This window comes from Loxodonta africana, chromosome 14 (genome assembly GCF_030014295.1).
Source record: "Loxodonta africana isolate mLoxAfr1 chromosome 14, mLoxAfr1.hap2, whole genome shotgun sequence".
In the NCBI taxonomy this organism is placed as follows: Eukaryota; Metazoa; Chordata; class Mammalia; order Proboscidea; family Elephantidae; genus Loxodonta; species Loxodonta africana.
In genome coordinates, this window is record NC_087355.1 from 38,113,069 (window position 1) to 38,137,214 (window position 24,146).

The 24,146-nt window shown below is 36.7% G+C and overlaps 1 protein-coding gene across 1 annotated transcript in view; it reads left to right on the plus strand.

The window, feature by feature from the left end:
- The window catches only part of CNBD1 (cyclic nucleotide binding domain containing 1), a 378,419-nt gene that overhangs the window by 270,688 nt on the left and 83,585 nt on the right, over window positions 1-24,146 (plus strand). Inside the window, exon 6 of the mRNA XM_023545853.2 lies at window positions 451-644. Coding sequence (XP_023401621.1) covers window positions 451-644 — 194 coding nt within the window. The remainder of the gene's footprint in view (window positions 1-450; window positions 645-24,146) is intronic.

The following is a 24,146-nucleotide window of genomic DNA, read 5'->3' on the forward strand; positions in this document are numbered from 1 at the left end:
AGATCTATATTGCTGAGTCTGAATCAACTCGATGGCATTTTTTTTTTTTTTTTTAATGTCATGACTTAGATAAAATGGCATTTTTTTTTTTTTTGGGAGGGGGTGTGATTAAACTTTAAAAAGAGTTCAAGGGCTTTTCTGGTCTAATTTTTTTCATAATACCTTAAACCTATTAATCATGGTATCTTACCATGGGTATTTCCTAGAACCTGGCAGTTGCCTGAGAGGATGTGTTACTACATATAATTGAAGAGTACTCCACGTGTAGACGTGCCTTTGCTGCTCTTGTTATTTGAGTACATTATTTGTAAATGCCTAAGTGCTACATTTTACATAAAGTAAAAGAAATCTGGTAAAAGTAAAGCAAGTATAACATGTATGTTAGTCATATCTGTATCAAACAACCTGGAAAATAAAGTCTGCTGTGTATCTTTTTTGGTTCTGTTTCAGTGGTGGGAAATGAAGGATTTTATGTGATATTGAAAGGCCTCGCTCGACCTCTAACAAAGGTATACAAACACCTGATTGAAGGAAATGAAGCAAAAAGTTCTTTAAAATCTCAAAGTTTCCAGAACTTGTTTTACAATGAAGACTTCAGAAATTCTATAGTTCCTGAGATGTACCTAGGCTCACATGATTCAATGGTAAGAAATGAATATTTGTTTTCCCATAAGAAACAAGGTGCCATTCTTGTGAAATTTTGTCATTTCCAAATATTTAAATCCAAATATCTTCAATGAGTCCTGAAATATAGCAAGATTTTATATATATATATATATATATTTAAATGTAAATTCTACTGTTAATTTTGAACTTGAAATTTGTCTCAAAAATTTTGATGAGAGATGCCTTTAACAGCATACTACCCCCTAGAAAGGGCTATGTGGTATATTTGGTAACTGAGGCAAGGTCATGTGACTGGATTAGTGAGATGAGCAGAGAGCAGTTTGAGATGTTAGGGGAGTGAACAGGTCGTTTGAAGAGGGAGATACAGAGAACAGATCAAGAAGTGTCTTTTAAATTAAGAATATGTGTGTTATGGATTGAATTGTGTCCTCCAAAAAGATATGTTGAAGTCCTAATCCCTGTATCTATGACTAGGACTTTGTTTAGGGGTATAGAATCTCTCTTTGAAGATGTTATCATCAACTAAATTATTGAGTAATACTGCAGTAATGTTGGTCCTAATGCCTTGTGAATGGTGTCTTAAAAATGGAGAGAATAGACATGGAGACAGAGTCACACAGGAGGAAGATTCCATATGATGATGCATATACAAGTAGTAAAGGAATTGCAAGAATTGCCAGCGACCACTAGAAGCTAGAAGAGAGGGGCAACAATTCTTTTCTCAGAACTCTCAGAAGGACTCAACATGGCTGATAACCTGATGAAGAATTCTAGCCTCCAGAGCTGTAAGACAATAAATTTCTCGCCTTTAAACCCAGCCACTTTGTGTGTGTGTGTGTGTTTTAATGGTAACTCTAGGAAACTAAGACTGTATATTTATCTCAAGGAAAAAAAAAAAAGATCTCAAGAGCAATGCTAAAATAATAAGGGGGTTGATCACATTATTATAACCAGAAAAATCTTACTTGAAGAAAATCTTTTGCCTGTAAGTTGCATTTCAAGACTATAAGATGGTCAAAAAATAGTACTTCAATGTCTTTCTGTGCCTCTAGATACTCCACATGTGCATTAGCTCTGGTTTAAGTAGAATTGTGGCTAAAAGTCAGTTCTAGATTTACGGTGGCCAAGAAGTCCGCAGTAGAAAAGAGCCAAAGGAGTTAATTCAGGCCAAATTGTTTATCATTACGGGTTGAAGTCAGGAAAACTTAGAATCAGCATCAATTTCAGGAAGAATGAACATGGACAAAACCAAGAAAGAAAGACTGCCAGATAAGGGTAAATCAAGGATTGAAGAGAAACAGGTTAGGAGAAATCTACTTCAAACAACTACAACAAAACAATGTTATAGTATCTTGCATTTTGAAAGCCTTAAAGAAGAATAGAAAGAGGCAAGTTGGATGAAAAATAAGTCTACCTTAAGTATTTAGACTTTGTTTGTATTAAGACTTTAAGGCCCTTTCCAACTCAGCACTAAATTTGCATATTCTGCCTCTGGGGAAGAAGGGAGGAGATGAATATCCAGAAAGGGAGAGGAAGTCAACAGCCAGGATTAAGGCTTTTCTTTAAATACCTTAGCTTGTGGAAGACAAGAAAAGATTCAAGGCACAGTCTGATCTGGTAGAGAGTATGTCAGAGGGCCAGTTGGTGGGCATTTTTAAGGGGAGAGACACAGGAAGAAGGAAACAAGGGAAGAGGTGACCATTGTTTCAATGAATAAGTGAGTGGGATGGTGAAGGGTATGGTAAAGCTAACTATATTATCATTATTATATCGTGCAATGTAATTATTTATTATCAGTTTTACCGATTTGACTGAAATATGGTGGCTGAGGGTATCTCTACTTCATTTAAGAATGGGGGTTTGTAACCTAGGAGCCATGGGCTCCCTAAGGAGCCATGCTTTAGAAGAAATGAGAACCTGAAATAAAATGCAAATATCTGTGCACATGTGCCCTTCTTTCAGGAAAGAGTCCCTAAAAGGGACTGATTTCAAAGCATGCATCATCTCCAGATACTAAAAAATTCTTAAGAAAGTGGTTTGAGACTGGTAGTGGTCAAGGGATTTCTTTCACTGTTAATATTGTTTATTTTATATTCTGTGCATGCAAACTTTATAGATTTGTACATTTTACAGGAGTGAGCATGAAGCAATAAAATAAACCATTTTTTGAGGAGTTTAAATTATTTTTATAAACAATTTGTATGTGATGTTTTATAATAAGATTTATAGTATAGTATATATTTCCATTCATATATATTTTAATTTAAACTCCTTCTCCTAGTTCAGTATGTGTTCTGACAATTTAAGTATTTATATCCAGAACTTTGGCTAAAATTTTCACCTTGTCTACTGTACTTCTGGTCTTTTTGAGGGCCCTTTTTAACAAATCTCTTTGGATATGTTTTAACCTGTAGTTCTTTTAGAAAGCTGTGCCTTATAAAGTACTGACTATGTTTTATTTTGGGTGAGCAACTTCCTTCTCCTTCCACAGTAACCCTAACCTAAGGACTTATGCAAATAAATAAACAAACAACAACAAAAACAAACAAACGAAAAACCCAGAAATAAAAACAAATGCTTTCTCTTACTAATAAAAAACCAAAAACTGAACCCACTGCCGTCAAGTCGATTCCAACTCATAGCTGGAAACCCTGGTGTCGTAGTGGTTAAGTGCTATGGCTGCTATCCAAGAGGTAGGCAGTTTGAATCTACCAGGTGCTCCTTGGAAACTCTATGGTGCACTTCTACTGGGTCTTATAGGGTCGCTATGAGTATGAGTCTCTCACTAATAAAGAATGGAAAATCTAGCTTCTTCCAGCATATTTTCATAGCTTACGTGAACAGACTATTTGCCCTGAAACCTAGGCATTTCCAGGAACTATTTATTTTTATCTTAACTGTCAAGATTTCTTCTTACACAACAGCCAGCATTAAGGCTTTTCTTTAAATGCCTTAGAGAATTATTTGATATTAATCAGACATGGTGATTTGTTTCCTAATTCAGAGTTCAAGGAATTATTAAATACCAGTTAAAGGGTAATGAAAATAGAAATGTAATTTTTTTCCATCCAAGTTCATGGACTCTCCAGCTGATTATTTGTGAATATCACAGTTCAATCAATGCATATAACAAGTTCTTAAACAGTGTACCATTCTAAAGGATATGTAAATATCTTTCCCCACATTTAATGTTAATTTTAAGATACCAGCATTCTTTCACAGAATGGTATGTCGTAGGTGGAGTTCCATGCGCAATAGGCTCTGAGATTTTTCTGCAGGTGATTTATTTGGAAGTGCGCTCAGGAACACCAACTTGTGAGGGAGTGAAGGAAGCAGAGTGGAGCAGAAGTTGATCTGTGATACAGTTGCAAGAGAGGACGCAGCTGATCCCACTGAGAGCTGGGATAGCCTTCAGAGTCTGAGGTAAGGAGAGTAAGGTTGTTGTTCCACTCTACTGACAAGTCATTGGATATAGGCCACCGGTGGAGACAGGCAGCCCCTTCAGCTGAGGGCAATTCCTGGAAAGTGACTTAAATGTGACCTGTTAATGCCAATGCTCCTGGAACTGGGGAAATGAGTGGTTGAGTTCTGAAGGGGGAAACTGGGCAGTGCACCACAGCATCCACTACAGTCCAGCTCCTGCACCACTCAGATGAATTTACTTTATGTTATATAGTCACCCTATCTGGAAACAACTCTTCCAGGATGCTGAGAAAACGTATGAGAAAAAAAGTTAGTGGGACAAACTGCAAGACTCACTGTTGTAGCTGGTTTCAGGAATACACAGATATCATAATCCCCTCCTTTAGTACCTGTTTTAGTCATCTAGTGCTGCTGTAACAGAAAAACCAGAAGTGGATGGCTTTAACAAAGAGAATTTTATTTTCTCATAGTCTGGTAGGCTAGAAGCTCAAATTCAGTGTGTCAGCTCCAGGGGAAGGCTTTCTGTGTCGGGTCTGGAGGAAGGTCCTTCTCATCAACCTTCCCCTGGACTAGGAGCTTCTCTGAACAGGAACCCCAGTTCCAAAGGACACGCTGTGCTCCCGGTGCCACTTTCTTGGTGGTATGAGGTCCTCCATCTCTCTGCTCGCTTCTCTCTTTTATGTCCCAAAAGAAACCAGTTTAAGACACAGTCCAATCCCATAGATTGAGTCCTGCCTGATCAACACAACTGCTGCCCATTCCCCCTCATTAATATCATAGAGGCAGGATTTACAACACTTAAGAAAATTACATCAGTGACAGTACCCATTCGAGATACTCCTCACTCTCAGCTAGCATCTCTGGTTATTAAAATGGCAGATCTGATGGGTCAGCCCAGACTCTTATCCGTGAAAGATTTCAGGTCTTGGTTGTCATGGACTTTTTACGATGCGGCTGCTACACTTGTCCACTTGCCATCAAAGCTAGGCAGTGGAATACCATCCCTTCTATATGATGCTGTGTGTTGAATTGTGCCCCCAAATAAGTGTGTTACCTTGGCTGGGCCGTGATCTTCAGTATTGTGTGGTTGTCTCCCATTTGGTGATCTAATGTGTTTATCCTATGTGTTGTAAATTTTAACCTCTATGATATTGATGAGGCCAAATTAAAGGCAGTTATGTTAATGAGGCAGGACTCAATCTACAGGACTAGGTTATATCTTGAGTCAGTCTCTTTTGAGATATAAAAGAGAGAAGCGAGCAGAGAGGAGAGGAAACTCCTACCAATAAGAATGAAGAACGAGGGGAAGAGTGCGTCCTTTGGACTCAGGGTCCTTGTTCTGAGAAACCCCTAGACCCAGGGGAAGATTGGTAACAAGGGCCTCCCCAAAAGCTGACAGAGAGAAAAAGCCTTCCCCTGGAGTCCTTGAATTTGGATTTCTAGCTTCCTAAACTATGAGAGACTAAATTTCTGTTTGTTAAAGCAATCTGTTTGTGGTATTTCTGCTATAGCAGCACTAGATAATTAAGACAAATGACTATTCTACTTATGTGACTTTTTTGCCAGCACTGGGGTGCCTGATAATACAGGATAGCTGACTTTCACTGGCAGAGTCATTCTGTCTACTTGTGTCTTGGTGGACACTCTTCTGTGGTGGATATTCCAGTGGGCACTGATATTTTCATTACAAAGATTTTCACATTCCATCCACTTTCATTTTTCCCAGATTGTCTTCTCCTTGATCTTCTAATCTTTCTCATTCTATGTTCCTGGCCAACTAGCAAAATCATTGGCAACTGTCGCTGAGTCCATCATATTTTTATTTCAGTCCACTTTTATTTGTACTTAAAGTGGATGACTAATTTCATTCCCTGAAGCTGTAACCGTTGGAAGGATTTCCTCTAACCATCGGGAGTGTCTTTTATGACCACTCCAGGAAAATATTTCTTTGAGTTGCGTCCTCATACAGACCTACCCATCCGTGAATCAAACTTAATCTTTTTTTCCTCTTTTGTGAATTGATCATAAGGGCCCTCTCATGCAATGATAGGCTTGACTGACGTAAGCGGTAAATAACCAACAGTGGTGGATAACATGGACATTTGGGACACCTGATCATGTAACTTACTTGCATGATGCCCAAAATCAGATGCTGTGTTTCTGCTTGGGCTCACTGACATGTCAGGAGCTAGTTTTCAAACAATATACGATTCTTACTGCAGATGGCGTGGACTTGCTCCGGCACTCTGGAGGTCTACGTTGTGATTCTCCTACTGGGGCCTGCCATAACCTACACAAGGCAATTTTCCTCCAACATAAACCTTTAATGCCATGAGGCTTGCTGGCAATATGCCTCAAGAGACAAGCCTGTGTGCACTGCAGCCTGGACCTGCAGCATAGCCCTTTCTGCTCTGGACCCCACACAAAGCTGTCAGCCTTCCATGTCACTGAGTAAATGCACTGGAGCCCACTCCCAGGTGTGAAATATACCTCCAGAAACAAAGAGCCCTACCAGACACTGTGCTTTCTTCATTGTGGTAGGAGGTATACAATGCAATAATCTGTCCCTTGCTTTGAAAGGTTGTTCTGGCATGCCCTAGACCACTGATATAGTCCCTGACTATGTATAGTTTTTGTCTCTCACCCTCTGGATTGCATATATCTTACTAAGGTCTCCAAATTGCTTACCATTTCGTGCCCGTCTTATTTTATTAACATGATATAGTGGACCAGAGTGATGTTCTGTGTTATACCCAGAAGGTCAGATGGTTCAGTTCCTTTCAGAGTATATTATATAAGACAAATGGAGGTAGAATTATCAAAGCCCTGGAACAGACCATAAATATACTACTGTTTATCCCACAGAATGAGAACTGCCTCTGGTCCTCTTCCTTGATGTTGTTGTTAGATGATGTCAAGTTGTCTCTGACTCATAGCAGCCTTATGTGTAACAGAATGAAACATTGCCTGGTCCTGTATCATCTTCATGATTGGTGGTATGTCTGAGCCCATTGTTGTGGCTCTTGTGTCCGTTCATCTCATTGAGGGATTCCCTTGTTTTTGCTGATCCTTTGCCAACCATGATGTCTTTTTCTAGAAACTGGTCTTTCCAATGATGTGTCCAAAGTAACAAGATGAAGTATCACCATCCTTGCTTCTAAGAGGCATTCTGTTTGTATTTCTTTTAAGAGTGATTTGTCCATTCTTCTGGTAGTCCACAGTATATTCTATATTTTTTGCCACCATCACAGTTCAAATACATCAATTCTTCTTCTGTCTTCATTGTTCATTGTATAGCTTTGCATGCATATGAGGTGATTGAAAAGATCATGGATTGGGTCAGGCACTTTAGTCATCAAAGTAACATCAAAGTGATAGTGATGGAAAATAATGCATTTGCCATATCAGAGGCCACATACCATGTACATGAGGCCATTTTAACTTGTTCTGTCAAAAATACCACACTTGACACAGAAGCTGTAATTAGGGCTGTTTTGTGGTTGAGTTTGTAGAAATAAACCCCATCTTCCAGAATCTTCTTGGTTTTATTAAGGGTCAAATTGATGAATTAAATCGGGATATGTTGGGGACCACTACCCTTGTGTCCTATAGATCTTTAATGGCAGTACTAACCTCTACCATTCTACATATATTGTTTCTGATTTATTATCTTGATTGGAGGCTGAGGGGTCTAGGGAGAGAGTGGTTTCAAAGGTTTCCTCTTGGTCTTCATCACTTGATAGCTGTTGTCACACAGGTTTAATAAACCAGTGTGGGGATTCTGTCAATTTCCATGTACATCCATTCAAATGATACTTTTTGGGACTATGGAAATTACCATGGGGTGGGTCTGTGGAGCCAGTGCAGGCACTGTGAACCAGACCTGGGCTAAAACTGTACTTTTTCTGCATTCCCCATATTTGCTCACTCTAACAGGGGCCATAATGACACTTTGTGTTCCACGTTTTAATGGCCTTATCTCGAGTTTTAGGATTTCGCTGCTCACTCGGGGCCCTAGTCCTAATATAGAATACTTGTTGGGGTTGAGAGCTCAACTTTCTTTGGAACTCTGCTATCCTTATAATTAAGTTTTGGGCCTAGTCCTCATCTTTTTTCTGCCCATCCACTAGCGGAGATGAGATTTTCTTTTTATGCTGCCAAGGGGCCCTTGATTAGATGCTTTACCTTAAGCTGGTAACTGATTTTCCTCAGCTTTTCATTGTCTTTCGCCAGTACGTTGATAGCCCCCCAAAAGAGTCATCCTATACCATAGTTCTTTACAGTTATTCTTCTGCCAACATCTTAAAGGCTGTAGGTATTGTAGATGCCAGTGAATTCCTTCCCACCAGTAACCCATCCCAGTTCAACATCATTTACAAGTTTTATTAATTGCATTACTACAGCATGCCAGGGGATATCACTATTCCATCACTACCAATGATGGGTTTTATTGCTAGCTGGATGGCAGGCTGTTTAGTTCTAAAATACCAGTTTGTGTGTGTGTGTGTGTTTTTCAAATTTCTGGTAGCATCTTTTGGAAAAAAAAAAAATCAGGCGGCACATTTTGTTAACTGTCAGCAAGTCTAGGTTTTTGTTATTGTTTAAGTCTGCTGAAGGACAAGCATGTAATTACTGACTAAAATTTATTTCAGATTGCAAAAAATTTAAATTATCTTTGCCAACCCTGTCTTCAACAGGAATTATGGTTAGTTATAGAACATGTTATTCTTTCCTTAATTTAAGACTGACCAATTTTTTCAAGTAAAAAATACTTAATCTCAAAGATCTTGCCTAGAAGAGTTTACTGTTTTTGAACAAGTAATCGCATGGTTATATTTTTCTTTCTCCTTTGATTTAGCTTCCTTGCTATTATTATTTTTTATTGTGCTGTCTCATGGAACCAAAAAACTAAGAAGAAGAAGAAAAAAGTAATAACATCTTCACTCTTCGATAAATAAATAAACAGGCATCATCTGAGTATAATAAACATCTGAGTATAATGAAACAGTATAGAGTCGAAGGATCAGATTCACTGTTCATGAGATTATTATATTTCTGAGTTAAAATTGTTGCGATTATCAGCTGTACTCAGTTCCTGCTACGGGTGCAAATTTGACTAAACAAATTAGTGCAGTGCAATTATACGGCAAACGTTTTTGTTTTTGCTTTTCTTGGCAAAGTTCTATACATCAAGGCTAAAAACTTTTTATTAGAGTATTTTATATAAGAGAGAAAAATTATACATTCCTTTAGAAGAAATTAATTAATTAATTAATCTAAGTAGTTTAAAAATTTTTAGTTCAATTTATCCCTTATGATTAGCCTTGCAATTTTTCAAATGACAATCATGAAGAAATCAAAATTTTCTCTTAAAGAGAAATATCTAATTATGTTTGGCATGTGGCAAGGTACTGCACACACACTCTGCTATATTATATACTTGTATTCTCCTGTATTTAACATATATAAACATTGCTATGCTACTCTCTTGTATCAAAATATATTTATTGATTATATAAAATTTAGCAACATTTATGAGAGCAAATTATCAAGTTGAAGATCCTCAGTAATTATTAAAAGAACTTTCATTTATTACTAGCAGTTTTCTTTGAAATATAAACATTTGAAGCTATGTGAAAGAAATCATTTGAAAATGTACTGAACAAGTTGGACCCCAAAGAGGTGAAATTATAAAATAGTTTTTTTTTTTTTTGACAACCACCAAAGCTTTCAAACAAATTCTGTTATCTTCTGCCATACTTCTTGAATGAAATTTCAATCAGTTCAAGTATTACAGCCATATTTTTTAGATAGTAAACAATTCCAATTCTATCTTTATTTAAAAGATTCAAACTCTCAGGCGCCTTATCTTAGGCCTGATTGTACCATAAAATCCTGTAGTAGGGAGACAGATTTAAATCTGTGTATTCCCTTTTTCTTACTTGGTATTCTCTTCATCTCACTATTTGCTTTTTCTGGCTCCTCTCAGCCAGGATCAGGAAGGGAAGGAGGGTGGGAATTAGAGGTAAAATCCTCAAGGATGCCACCTGTGGTGGATGTCCAAATGCTGGCTCTTTTTCTCACAGCTTTTTTTCTTTTTTAATAGTATTTTATTGTGTTTAGGTGAAAGTTTATACAGCAAACTAGGTTCCCATTTAACAATTTTTATACAGATTGCTCTGTGACATTGGTTACAATTTTCACAGTGTGTCAGCATTCTCATTAGTTCCATTCTGTTTGTTCTCTTTCCATTAATCTAAATTCCCTTCTCCTCCTTGTGTTCTCATCTTTGGTTTTGGGTAAATGTTGACTGTGTGGTTTAATATAGTTGATTGTTTAAGGGAGCACATTACTTACTGATGATATTGTTTATTTTAAAAGCCAATCTATTATTTAGCTGGAAGGTGACCTCCAGAAATAGCTTCAGTTGTAAGTTCAAAGGGTATTTTAGGGTGATAATCTCAAGGGTTAATCTTAAGGGTTCCTCTAGTCTTTATTTGTCGCATAGGTCTTGCCATTTTTAGGAATTTGAATTTTGTTCTTTTTTTTTTTTTTTTTTGGTAATTCTATCCAGAACCTTCTACTGTGTCCCTGGTCAGAACAGTTGGTAGTGGTAGCCAGGTACCATCTAGTTCTTCTGGTCTCAGGTTAGGACAGGCCTTAATTAGTGTGGGCCATGGGTCCTATGAACTAGTTTTTTCTTTGGGTCTTTGAATCTTCATTCTCTTCTGTTCCAGACAAGTAGAGACCAACAGCTGTATCTTAGATGGTCTCACAGCTTTTTGTGTGTTCTTTTCTTCTGCAATTCCCTGGTACTAAACAGTCTACTAGAGGAGCCATAAGCTTATGCCTCCTCTAGTAGACTGTTTAATACCAAGCCCTTGGTCTATGGCTTCAGGTGGTGAAGACCACAAGTCTATCTTTTGGGTCAACTCATCACTACAGGTAGTCTTCTGAGATTAATCCCTTTCCAGACAGCTCAGTACTGGCTACCATTTTGTTGCTCCATTCAGCTGAGCTGGGGAAGGAAGAGCCTGACACACTTACTCCAACGAATGCATGTCTCCTTAATCTGAAAAAAAAAAAAAAATTTTTTTAATCTGAGGCCTATGGGAAATCAAGGGAAAGGCTGCGTTACTCTGACAGCTGTCACTAAAAAGTTCTCTCAACCTTTGCTCTCAATTCCCTGATTTCAGTTTATAATCTCTTGAGGTGGGAAATGAACTTAAGTTGAAAAAACCAATTTTACAACCTATGGGGTCACCATGAGTCTAAGTCGACTTGATGGCAACTTTTTTTTTTTTTATTAAAACTTCTATGCAAACTCTGTAAAGTTTAATCTCTGAAACTCTGAAACAACAGGAAAAACTCACTTTCACCATAAGAAAAGCACACCAAACACTGTTATATAAATCTCATATATATTTTGTACAATATATAAATTGTTAAGTATATATTAAATTTAATATAGATTTTATATATCATATTTATATACAATATATGGATTTAATTTATATGTTATAAAATATATATGTATATATAAACATATATGAAATATATTCATATCTAAATTTAACATTCTGGGATAACTGAAAAAATTGTATTTAATAGCCTCAGTGTGTATTAATTCGTGTTGATTTGTGAATAATGAAATTTTGCATATGAAACTTTCCATATAATTTTTTCTGGAACCTCAGACATCTTTGGCAAAATCTGTGATTGAAAATATACCTATTTACCTCGTTGGTAAAAATTCAGTTTCATTAAGCTAGTTTTAAAAAGGAAACCTTTTTCTTTATGATACTACAGATTCACAGTTAAATGGACTACTTTCATGAAGTATTTACTATAAACATTTTTGTGTTAAGTGCTGTGGTGGGTGTATGACACAATCTTAAAACGGCTAGTAAGGTAGATTTAGGGATTTTTGGCACAGAAATGTGATATGCAGTACATAAAATTAAATGAAGTCACTGAGGAAAACAATCCTGACAAAGAAAGATATAAATTTAAGGTGCAAATCTTGAGCAAATTCTACACATGGGAAAGAGGAAAAGGCTTAGCGAAGGAGCAGAGCTGGAACTGTCAGAGGGCCATAGAAGCCAAGAAAGAAGAAATACAAAGTCATCACCCATATTTCCCCAGGAGAGCTTTGCGTCAGCTGTCAGATTTGCTTGCCTGGTTATATTGTGTGACCCATTGTGAACATTTCTTTGATGCGTTGATAGTATCTAAAAAACTCTAGATGGGAGAAAATAGGCTTTCCTTGAGCAATATAATTTAAACTCAAATAAAGTTCAAACCTTTAACCTGAGAATTTTTTTATGCTTTTCTTTAGCAAGTTTGTTCATTAACTCTGAAAATAAAACATGATAGAATTCTCTAATTGCATATTATCTTTTAGCAGGTGGATGATTGTAGTCTCGGAAATCTTTACAAAGTTAGTGTATTTCTATAATAACAATAATGAAACATAAAATGTTTATTTTGTTCCCACCCTTTTGCTCTTGTAAATATTGAGACAGTGATGTGCTTTTCATGTCTCTTACAGGTCTTGCTGTTTGTTTGCGAAATTTGTTAAGCATTTCTTCAAGCAGGCATACACATTAACACACACACACAAAATCTGTTGTTGTCTATTGTTTGATAAACATTGTGATGGAACCAGGGATCATACAAATGAAAAGTTACAGAGTTAAGGAGCTTGAGTTGCATCTCAAAGGAGAGGTGGTTTGTAGATCAATGATGAAGAAAGGCACAACCCTCCCATAGCATTCCATAGAATAATGCATATAATAAAGGGGCTGCCAGTGACATTGTGTCCTACCCACATTGTGTGGCCTTATGCAGTGGCCATGAGAGCACAGTGTTTAAGAGTGCAGATGCTGGAGCACATTAAAGCTGTAGACACATGGTAAAGGTTACTTAGATTCTACGCTTCAGGTTCTTCATCCTTAACAGTTGGGCTAATAACACCTACCTCATGGGTCATTGTGTGTATTAAACAAGATGATGCAAAGCACTGAGAACAATGCTTAGTACGTTGTGAGAGTTCAACGTATGACCTACAATTAATGTTGTTGGTGATGGTGTTTTGTTTTTCATTCCATCCGTTCTACCAGCTTTTAATTTCAGGCTGTCATTATTTCTTGCCAATATATTCTAACAATCCCATGTCCTTGTATTTAATTTTGTCATACCAACCCCCTCAAGTCATCTTCCACATTGTCACTAGAGTGTCTTTATGTTGTTCCCTTGCATAAAATGTTTCAGTTACTTCTCGTCACTGACACGTATAGTTCGAGTTTCTTTGCATGGCATTAAAACAAACAAACAAAAAGCCTGTTGCTGTAGAGTTGATTCCAACTTGTAACGGCCCTACAGGACTGAGGAGAACTGCCCTATAGGGTTTCCAAGGAGCTGCTGGTGGATTCAAACTGCCAACTTTTTGGTTAACAGCAAAATTCTTAACCATTATGCCACAGGGCTCCCTTAAACTCAGCTCCTGCTGGTTACCCTTTTTGTTAGCCATGAAAAACTACTTATTATTCAGTGATGGTATGTGTTTTCTCCATACCTTTACATATGTTGGTCCCCGAGCCTGGAATAACACACTCCCTTTGGGTTCCTTAGCAATCTCTTATGAATTCTCGATAAACTAATCGAAGTTTATCTCCTCTGCAAAAACATTCTCTCACCTTCCTATGTGCCCTGATTCATCTCCTATATGCCCCCAGTTTGTACTGTTTTCTTTACTCAGCTTACTTTTTTTGGTTTTCCTTTTTGTCCATTTGACTGTAAATTTATTAACATCAAAATCTATGTATTTTCTTCTTACACTCCTAGATCATAAAAAAAAAAAAGATCATAGGCATTGTTATTACTTAGATACACAGGTCATTTAAAATAAAGACAGGTATAAGAGAATGACTGAAAGAATAAACAGGTGAATGAATAGAAATATCGAAGTGAATAAAACAAAAGGAACAGGGAGTGGTAGCATGGACAGTGAGTAAACCTTCTGGCCCGTTGGACCGAGAATGCAGTTGTAGGTTACTTAGGCAGATTCAGGGGAGTTGGTAGATGGTCTTCAAAGCCAGCTGGAAGAGTTTATGTTTGATGATAGCATAGTATGAAACTATAGTAGCCACTTGAAGAGAGTGATAACTTCACACATTTTAGGAAGATTAATCTGGAAGTTGGTGTCATACTGTAGTGTCTTTAATTACTATTGCTTCATTAGATTTGATGCCATGTCTATAGAAAGCTATCTTTTATATCTTTTTGATCAAATTTAATATTTCATATCAGAGTTGGTGGATTTTGTAGAATACTTAATTTCCTCACTGTATGTTAGAGGATGCATTGCTTTACTAAACGTTTTCTCTCATTCCAAGGAATACCTTAACTTTTACACTAAAAATAAACAGCACAGCAAATACACTTGATATTCAAAATCGTTAGAAAATTAAGACTTGTGGAGAAACCATCACTGTTTTTGCTACTGCTTCACTAAATTATTTAGAAAAATTTATGAATATTTCAAGGAAACAATATAAATCATATCTTTTGGGATTCCATTTATTCTTTGCTTGAATGTAAAAAGGACAAGTCCATTTTTTTTTATATTTAGATTGCCTTTTTATTTTTTTTTGCATTTATAACTAACACTGAGTGAATGTACATGTATGTTCGTGGAGATCCCTTACTTCCATCCCTTTTCCCAACTTTGGGATAGTTTTTTTTTTTTTTTTTTTAACTGTTAAGTACAGTAATGGTTATTTTTTTTATTATTGTACTTTAGATGAGAGTTTACAGAACGAACTGGTTTCTCATTAAACAGTTAGTACACACATGGTACTATGACCTTGGTTAACAACCCCATGATATGTCAACACTATTCCTTCTCAACCCCGGTTCCCCATTAGCAGCTTTTCTGACCCCTCCTGCCTTCTATTCCCTGCCCCAGGGCTGGTGTGCCCCTTTAGTCCTATTTTTCCTATGGGCCTGTTTAATCTTTTGTTAAAGAGTGAACCTCAGGAGTGACCTCATTACTGAGCTGAAAGAGTGTCCAGGGCCATATTCTCAGGGTTTCTCCAGTCTCTGTAAGGCCAGCAAGTCTGGTCTTCCTTTTTGAGTTAGAATTTTGTTCTACATTTTTCTTCAGCTCTGTCCAGGACCCCTTTATTGTGATCCCTGTCAGAGCAGTCAGTGGTGGTATCAGGGCACCATATAGTTTTACTGGACTCAGTCTGGAGGAGGCCATGGTAGATGTGGTCCATTAGTCCTTTGGACTAATCTTTTCCTTGTATCTTTAGTTTTCTTCATTGTTCCTTGCTCCCGAATGGGTGAGAGCAGTGGAGTATCCTAGGTGGCCGCTCACAGGCTTTTAAGACCCCAGATGCTACTTACCGAAGTAGAATGTAGAAAATATTCTTTATAAACTATATTGTGCCAATTGAGCTAGACGTTCCCCAAGACAATGGTCCCCACAGCCCCCAGCCCAGCAATTCAGTCCTTCAGGAAGTTTGGATGTATCTATGGAGCTAACATGACCTTGCCTTGTACAAATTGTGCTGGCTTCCCCAGTATTGTGTACTGTCTTACCCTTCACCAAAGTTTCCACTTTTCTACTGTCTATTAAGTGTTTTTCCATCCCCACCCCTCCCCTTCCTCGTAACTATAAAAGATTCTTTTTATATGTAAACCTTTTCAAGAGTTTTTATAATAGTGGTCTCATATAGTATCTGTCCTTTTATGATTGACATATTTCACTCAGCATAAAGCCTTCCAGATTCAACCATGCTATGAGATGCTTCACAGATTCATAGCTGTTCTTTATCATTGCATAATACTCCATTGTGTGTATGTACCACAGTTTGTTTATCCATTCATCTGTTGATAGGCATCTAGGTTGTTTCCATCTTTTTGCTATTGTGAACAATGCTGCAGGGAACATGGGTGTGCATATGTCTATTTGAGTGGTGACTCTTATTTCTCTAGGATTTTTAAAAACTGGCAAATATTTAAAAACATGGATTTGCCTCAATGAGATACCATCTTAACAGTAGGATTGCTGGATCATATGGTATTTCTATTTCTAGCTTTCTAAGGAAGCACCATATCGTTTTCCAAAACAGTTGTACCATTTTGCATTCCCACCAGCAGTGCATAAGTGTTCCGATCTCCCTGCAGCCTCTGCAACATGTGTTATTCCCTGCTTTATTAATTCGTGCTAGTAATGCTGGGGTAAGATGGTATCTCACTGAGGCAAATCCATGTTTTTAAATATTTGCCAGTTTTTAAAAATCTGTAAAAAATTTTTACATGTGAATTATATGTGAGAAAGTCATTTTAGCTGTTGTGGGCAGAGTGGATTGTAATGTAACACTGAAGAGAAAGCAGGGAAACCAGTGGGGAGGTTCTGGTAATAGTCCAAAGAATGTTGATCACTTAGAAGGTATTGCTTTAGTGTTAATGCCTGAATGTATCTGGATTTGGTATATAGCTTGGATTTACAGTTGATAGGACTTGTTGATGGATTGGATGTGAAGGGTGAATGAAAGAAAGGAACCAATGGTGATTTCTAGAATTTTGAACAGAGCAAATTGGTGGATGTCACTAATATTGGGAAGATTGAGGTAGAATAATTGGGAGAGAAAATCTACAATTCTAATTCGGCCATCTAGGTTTGAGATTTTGGGAAGACTATTATATATATAAAAACCAAACTAGGAGCCCCTTGGAAACTCTGAAGGCAGTTCTACTCTGTCCTGTAGAGTTGCTATGAGTCAGAATCGACTTGACAATAATGAATTTGGTTTTGGTTTTATTATGTACATATCCAGGTGGAGGAATCAAGTTGACATTTGAAATATGTGTCTGGAGCTTAGTAATATCACAGTATTGATTAGAGAGTCATAGGCATATTTATGCTATTTAAAGCCATAAAACTGGGCCCGTTCTTTGGCAATAGTAATACTGGTTGGAAAATGAGGCAGTTGAAATGTATTCCACATTTATCATACATTGAGATTATCTTTTCATTTAGATTACTATAATAGCTTCCTAATTCCTCCACCTTCTAATCTATATTCTGTATTGCTTTCTGAAAACATTTTAAACTTTTCACTCTATCCCTTAGTTCCTAAGATATATTTTCAAGCTTCTTTTTTTAGCACATAAGTTCTTCCTTTCTTTCTGATCCCCTGTATGTTGTCTACCTTTCGGTGTTACCTTTTCTTCTTTCTGTATACACACACACATATCCCATTGCAGCCATATTAGCATTCACTGTAGATACTGTTTTTCTTACCTATGTGCATGCTCTTCTTATTTACTTTGTTTATTTCAACTTAACAAAAAAAACTCAACTCAAATGACATTCAAGAAAGGTTTTGCTGGACCCTCAATCTCAGTTAAGTGGAACTCCACCATATCACCATTCTTCTTTATTCTTTTCTCTATCATAGAATTTTACATATCGTTTAACTTATTATCTTATGTATTAAGTACCATGCTAGGCACTTTTTATATATTATCTCATTAATCCTTTAAATAACCCTTTAAAGGATGACAAAGATAACTAAGACACAGGATTTTTCCTCCAGGCATTTACACTCTAATGAGGGAAGCTCAATTTAATGGTTCTTGCGCTCAAACTAAAGCGGTCCTCTATGGGAAGAAGATCCTCTATGGGAAGAAAATGGATGAACAGAAAAGAACACATGGCATTTGTTTGAGCCTTGAAAATAAATTAGAATTTCACTGGGCCAGGAAAGAACATTCTAGAGTAAAGAACAACATAAGGAAAGACACAGAGATAGAAAAAAAGTGAAAAAAGTACTGCTTGGATGGGAGATTTTTCTGTGTTTAGACAACTGTGCTTGCCAGGTTTAGTGGTGAAGCATTTATTTTACAGGCAGGGGAAAATCACTGAAGACTTTTGTGAAGAACAATGACATAGAATGGTGTGTACTTTAAAATGTCAGCTCTGGTGGTATGAATTGTATATCTCAGCAGAGGGAGGCTGGAGGAAGAAAAAATAAACAACGTTATTTGAATGATCTATGCCGAAGGTATTGGGTGGCTAATTTAGGGCAGTGGACAGAGAAAAGTCAAAGTAAGGCAAGAGCTCAAGAAACATGCATTGTAAACCTTATACTACATGAAGGAAGAATAAGATTGAGGAATAAAACATGTCTTCAAGATGCTTTCTAGAGAGTTAGGCAGTTTCTCTAGATAGTTCAATCTAGCGAATGCTTCAAAATTTACTCAGAGTCCATACAGTGATATTGGGAAAACTGTACAAATCTAATAAACCAAAATAATTTACATTTTTTTAAGAGAGATTCAGTCAAGATACACTGAATCAAATATTAAACAACTTGTGCTAGTTGGCTTGTTATAAAATTTTACTACAGGTTGATTGGAAACTCAAAAGGCCATCAATTTGTTGTTGAAAGAATAATTTCTAATATTTTCATATAATTTAATGTTATGCACCATTAAAATTACAAATTACACCTATCTTTATACATTTATTATTAAGAAAAAACATTAAGAAGAGTGTAAGTATAAAAACATCTAAATGTGTATTTCTAAGTATATATGATTTATAAGACTATTCTGACTCTATGTAGGTGTGTTTGTGCATGTGTGTATGTATGTGCATAGTTTTCCTTAGTTGGTGAGATTAATGACATTTGCTTTTTCTCATATATTTTTGCAAAATTTAGTTATTTTGTGTCATGATTATATATTAACTTTAAAATCAGATTAAGTGACTAAACCAATCAAAATAAATAAAACATAATCTTAGGTTCTTCTAGATTTTTTTTATAATTCAAATGACTCATCAGCATGCCACATTATATTATTTATGTGTATTCTATATTTGTATATTTTTATTAGTTTTCCATTTTTTAAAGAAAGTAAAAGCAAGCAGGGATCATGACATTCCTTAGTAACATAGGTTCTAAGAACTTTTAAAAAAAAATTTATTGTGGTTTAGGTGACACTTTACAGCACAAATTAGTTTCTCATTGAAAAATTTATACACAAATTGTTGTGTGACATTGGCTGCAATCCCTGCAAGGTGTCAACCCCCCCCACCCTGCACACCCCCCCAACCCCGCCTTTCCTGGACCCACATGAATCACAGCCTCTACCAGCCTGAGCCCAGAAAAACTAGGTGGTGGATTTTTAAGTACCTTTTAAAGAAAATTCTCACCAGCTTCGTTTTTATGTTGCAATTTGAGTTTTACTTATGAAAGAATTGCATAACTCTCAGAGTTTTTTGAAATTGAGGTATAATGAATACAGTGTGAAATACTTAAATCTTGATTATAATATACTTCAATCAGGTTTGACAAATGATACCAAGACACAGAACTTGTCCATCACCCCAGAAACTTCCCCAGTGCCTTTTAACCACTCAATCACTTCCCTGCAAAAGCGTCTCTTGATCTGATTTTTACACCATATGTTGGTTTTACCTATTCTAAAATTTCATAAAGCTGGAGCCATGGATATATATTTTTGTGTTTGACTTATTTTACTCAGTATAATGTCTTTGAGATTCATTCATGTTGTAGAGTGTATCATTAGATATTATCTTTTACTGCTAAGTAGTAGCCAATTATATGAATATACAACAGCTTGTTTATTCATTATTCTGTTGAAAGACATCTACGTTGTTTTCTAAAACATTGACCCTTCATGTACAAGGCTTTTTGTGACAGATACTTTTTTTTTTTAGGCAAATACCTAGCAATGAAATTGTTGGGTCATAAAGAAGGTGTAACTTAACTTTTTATGAAACTGACAGACAGTTTTTGAAAGAAGTTGTACCATTTTGCAAATACAGGTTTTAAAATAATATTATTACTGTTAAATATAGGCTCTAATGTTTGCTTTTTTTATACTGCTAAATATAATGTGTAAGATATAATATATTGATTGGCTTGATTATAATGCTGGAAAAAACATGTTTAAATTTCTAAACGATGTGTTTTATATCACAGCATTGATGGTGGAGTTGGGGCCGTCGAGTCGATTCCAACTCATAGCAACCCTATAGGACAGAGTAGAACTCTCCCACAGAGTTTCCAAGGAGCATCTGGAGGATTCGAACTGCCGACCCTTTGGTTAGCAGCTGTAGCACTTAACCACTACACCACCAGGGTTTCCTGGGGATGGATAGCAGGTCCCAATTTAAGAAAAGAAAAATATAGAATTTATTTTTACTGTTTTGATAATAATTGAAGAAAAGATAAAAAAGATTTTGTTTGAAGGAGTAGTTTGTTTATTTTGTGTTTAATGTTATAATTTGGGGATTCTTGGTAATCGTACTGACAGAAACTCATAATTTATTAACCGTTGCCATTGAGTTGATTCTGACTCATACCAACCCTATGAAGTACAACCAGAATACTCCTTAGAAGCAAGGATGGTGAGACTATGTCTCACCTACTTGGGACATGTCATCAGGAGGGATCAGTCCCTGAAGAAGAACACCTTGAGTGGTAAAGTAGACGGTTAGTGAAAAAGAGGAAGACCCTCAATGAGATGGATTGACACAGTGGCTGCAACAATGGCCTCAAGCATAGCAACAATTGTGAGGGTGGTGCAGGACTGGGCAGTGTTTTTTTCTGTTGTGCATGGGGTCGATATGAGTCAGAACTGGCTTGACAGCACCCAACAACAAGAATTTATGAAGCCAAAGCCTTAACCACTTGCACCACTAGGCCTCCAATAGTTTATTGAGAAAAACCTATGACTTTATGAATTTTTTTTCCCAGCATTTTTTGTTCAAAAGACTAGTGTTTCTCTACTGAATTTCCTTTTCCTTTGTCACAGATGAGTTGACTATATTTGTGTGTCTATTTCTGGAGTCCGATCGATATATCTATTATTTTGCCAATACCAAGCTGCCTTGATTACTGCAGCTGTCTAGTAAGTCTTGAAGTCAGCTAGTGTGAGTCCTTTAACTCTGTCCTTCACAGAATAGTGTTGGCTATTTTCAAATTTTTGTCTTTCCATTTAAACTTTAGAATGAACTTGTTGATATCCACATAACAGCTTGCTTAGATTTTCATTAGGATTCCATTGAATCTGTAGATCAGGTTGGGAAGAATTGACATCCTAATAGTATTGAGTACTCCAATCTATATGAACATGAAATATTTCTCCATTTATTTTGATGTTCTTTGATTTCTTGGAGTACTGGTGGTGCAGAGGTTAAGAGCTTGGCTGCTAACCAAAAGTTTGGCAGTTTGAATCCACCAGCTGCTCCTTGGAAACCCCATGGGGCAGTTCTAGTCTGTCTTATAGGTATGCTATGAGTCAGAACTGACTGGACAGCAGCGAGTTGGGTTTTGGGTTCTGATTTCTTCTGTCAGAGTTTAGAGTTTATGGTGTCCACATATGGGTCCTGTATATATTTTGTTAGATTTATATGTAATTCTTTCTTTTTGTGCTAATATAAATTATTCTGTGTTTTTTTTATTTCAATTTCCTTTTGATCATTGCTGGTATATAGGAAAGCAATTGATTTTTGTGTATTAAACTTGTATCCTGTGACTTTGCTAAAAATTGCCTATTTTAGGAAGATTTTTTGCTGATTCTTTAGTATTTCTACATAGACAGCCATGTCATCTGTGAACAAAGACAGTTTTATTTCTTCCTTCCCGTACTGTAAGACTTTTATTTCTTCTTCTTATCTATTTCATTAGCTAGGACTTCCAGTATGATGTTGATAAAAGTGGTGAGAGGGAACATCCTTGCCTTGTTAGTAGGAACGTGTAGAACGTCTTGGGAGGAGAGCATCTAGTTTCGCACCTTTAAGTATATCATTAGCTGTCGGCATTTTTTTAGATGTTCACTATCAAATTGAGGAAGGTTCCCTCTATTCCTAGTTTGCTGAAAAAAAGTTTTTTTTTTTTTATTTAATCTTGAATGGACATCGGATTTAGTCAAATGCTTTTCCTGCATCATTTATATGATTATATGATTTTTCTTCTTAGCCTATTGATATGATAGATTTTACTGATTGACTTACAAATATTGAACCTACTTTGCATGCCTGGAATAAGTCCCACTTGGTTGTGATGCATAATTCTTTTCATATATCGTTGAATTAGTTTTGCTAATATTTAGTGTAAGATTTTTGCATCTATGTTCATGAACCCCCACGCATCTTCAGTTTGTTGTACTGTGGGGACTTCCCTGTTGCTGTGATGCTGGAAGCTGTGTCACTGGTATTCAAATACCAGCAAGGTCACCCGTGGTGGACAGGTTTCAGCCGAGCTTCCAGACTAAGACAGACTAGGAAGAAGGACCTGGTAGTCTACTTCTGAAAAAAGCTAGCCAGTGAAAGCTATCAGCAGAACATTGACTGATATAGTGCCAGAAGATATGCCCCTCAGGTTGGAAGGCACTCAAAAAATGACTGGGGAAGAGCTGCCTCCTCAAAATAGAGTTGATCTTAATGTTGTGTATGGAGTCAGGCTTTCAGGACCTTCATTTGCTAATGTGGCATGAGTCAAAATGAGAAGAAACAGCTGCAAACATACATTAATTATAGGAATGAGGAATGTATGAAGTATGAATCTGGGAAAATTGGAAATAGTGAAAAATGAAATGGAGTGCATAAAGATTGATACCCTGGGCATTAGTGAGCTGAAATGGACTGGTATTGTCCATTTTGAATGGCATAACCATGTGGTCTACTATGCTGGGAATGACAACTTGAAGATGAATGGCATTGCATTCATCATCAAAAAGAACATTTCAAGATCTATCCTGAAGCACAATGCTGTCAGTGATAGGATAATATCCTTACGCCTACAAGGAAAACCAGTTAATATGACTATTATTCAAATTTACACACCAAACGCTAAGGCCAAAGATGAAGAAATAGAAGATTTTTATCAGCTGCTGCAGTCTGAAATTGATCAACCTTGCAATCAAGATGCATTGATAATTACTGGTGAATGAAGTGCAAAAGTTGGAAACAAAGAAGAAGGATCAGTAGTTGGAAAATATGGCCTTGGTGATAGAAATGATGCCGGGGATCACATGATTGAATTTTGCAAGACCCTTGACTTCCTTTTTGCAAATACCTTTTTCACCAACATAAATGATGACTGTACAAAATGGACCTTACCAAATGGAATACAGGAATCAAATCCAACTACATCTATTGGAAGAGAGGATGTAAAAGTTCAATATCATCAGTCAGAACAAGGCCAGAGGCTGACTGCAGAAGAGACCATCAATTGCTCGTATGGTCATATGCAGGTTCAAGTTGAAACTGAAGAAAATTAGAAAAGTTGACAAGAGCCAAAGTATGACCTTAAGCATAACACACCCCACCTGAATTTAGAGACCATCTCAAGAATAGATTTGACACGTTGAATCGAAGACCAGACAAGATGTAGAATGACATCAAGGACATCATACATTAAGAATGCAAGAGGTCATTAAAAAGGCAGGAAAGAAAGAAAAGACCAGAATGGGTGTCAGAAGAGACTCTGAAATTTGTTCTTGGACATTGTGTAGCTAAAGCAAAAGAAAGAAATAATGAAGCAAGAGAGTTGAACACAAGATTTCAAAGAAGACAAAAAGAATTATTATAATGACATGTGCAAAGACCTGGAGATGGAAAACCAAAAGGGAAGAACATGCTCTGCATTTCTCAAGCTGAAAGAACTGAAGAAAAAATTCAAGCCTCAAATTGTCATATTGAAGGATTCTATGGCGAAAACATTAAACGACTCAGGAAGCATCAAAAGAAGATGGAAGGGATACACAGAGTAACTATATCAAAAAGAATTGGTAGATGTTCAACCATTTCAGGAGGTATCATGTTAGCAGGAACCAGTGGTATTGAAGGAAGAAGTCCAAGCTGCACTGAAGGCATTGGTGAAAAACAATGCTGCAGGAATAGACGGAATACCAGTTGAGATTTTTCAACAAACTGATGCAGCGCTGGAAGTACTCACTCATCTATGCCAAGAAATTTGGAAGACAGCTACCTGGCCAACCGACTGGAAGAGATCTGTCTTTATGCCTATTCCCAAGAAAGTGATTCC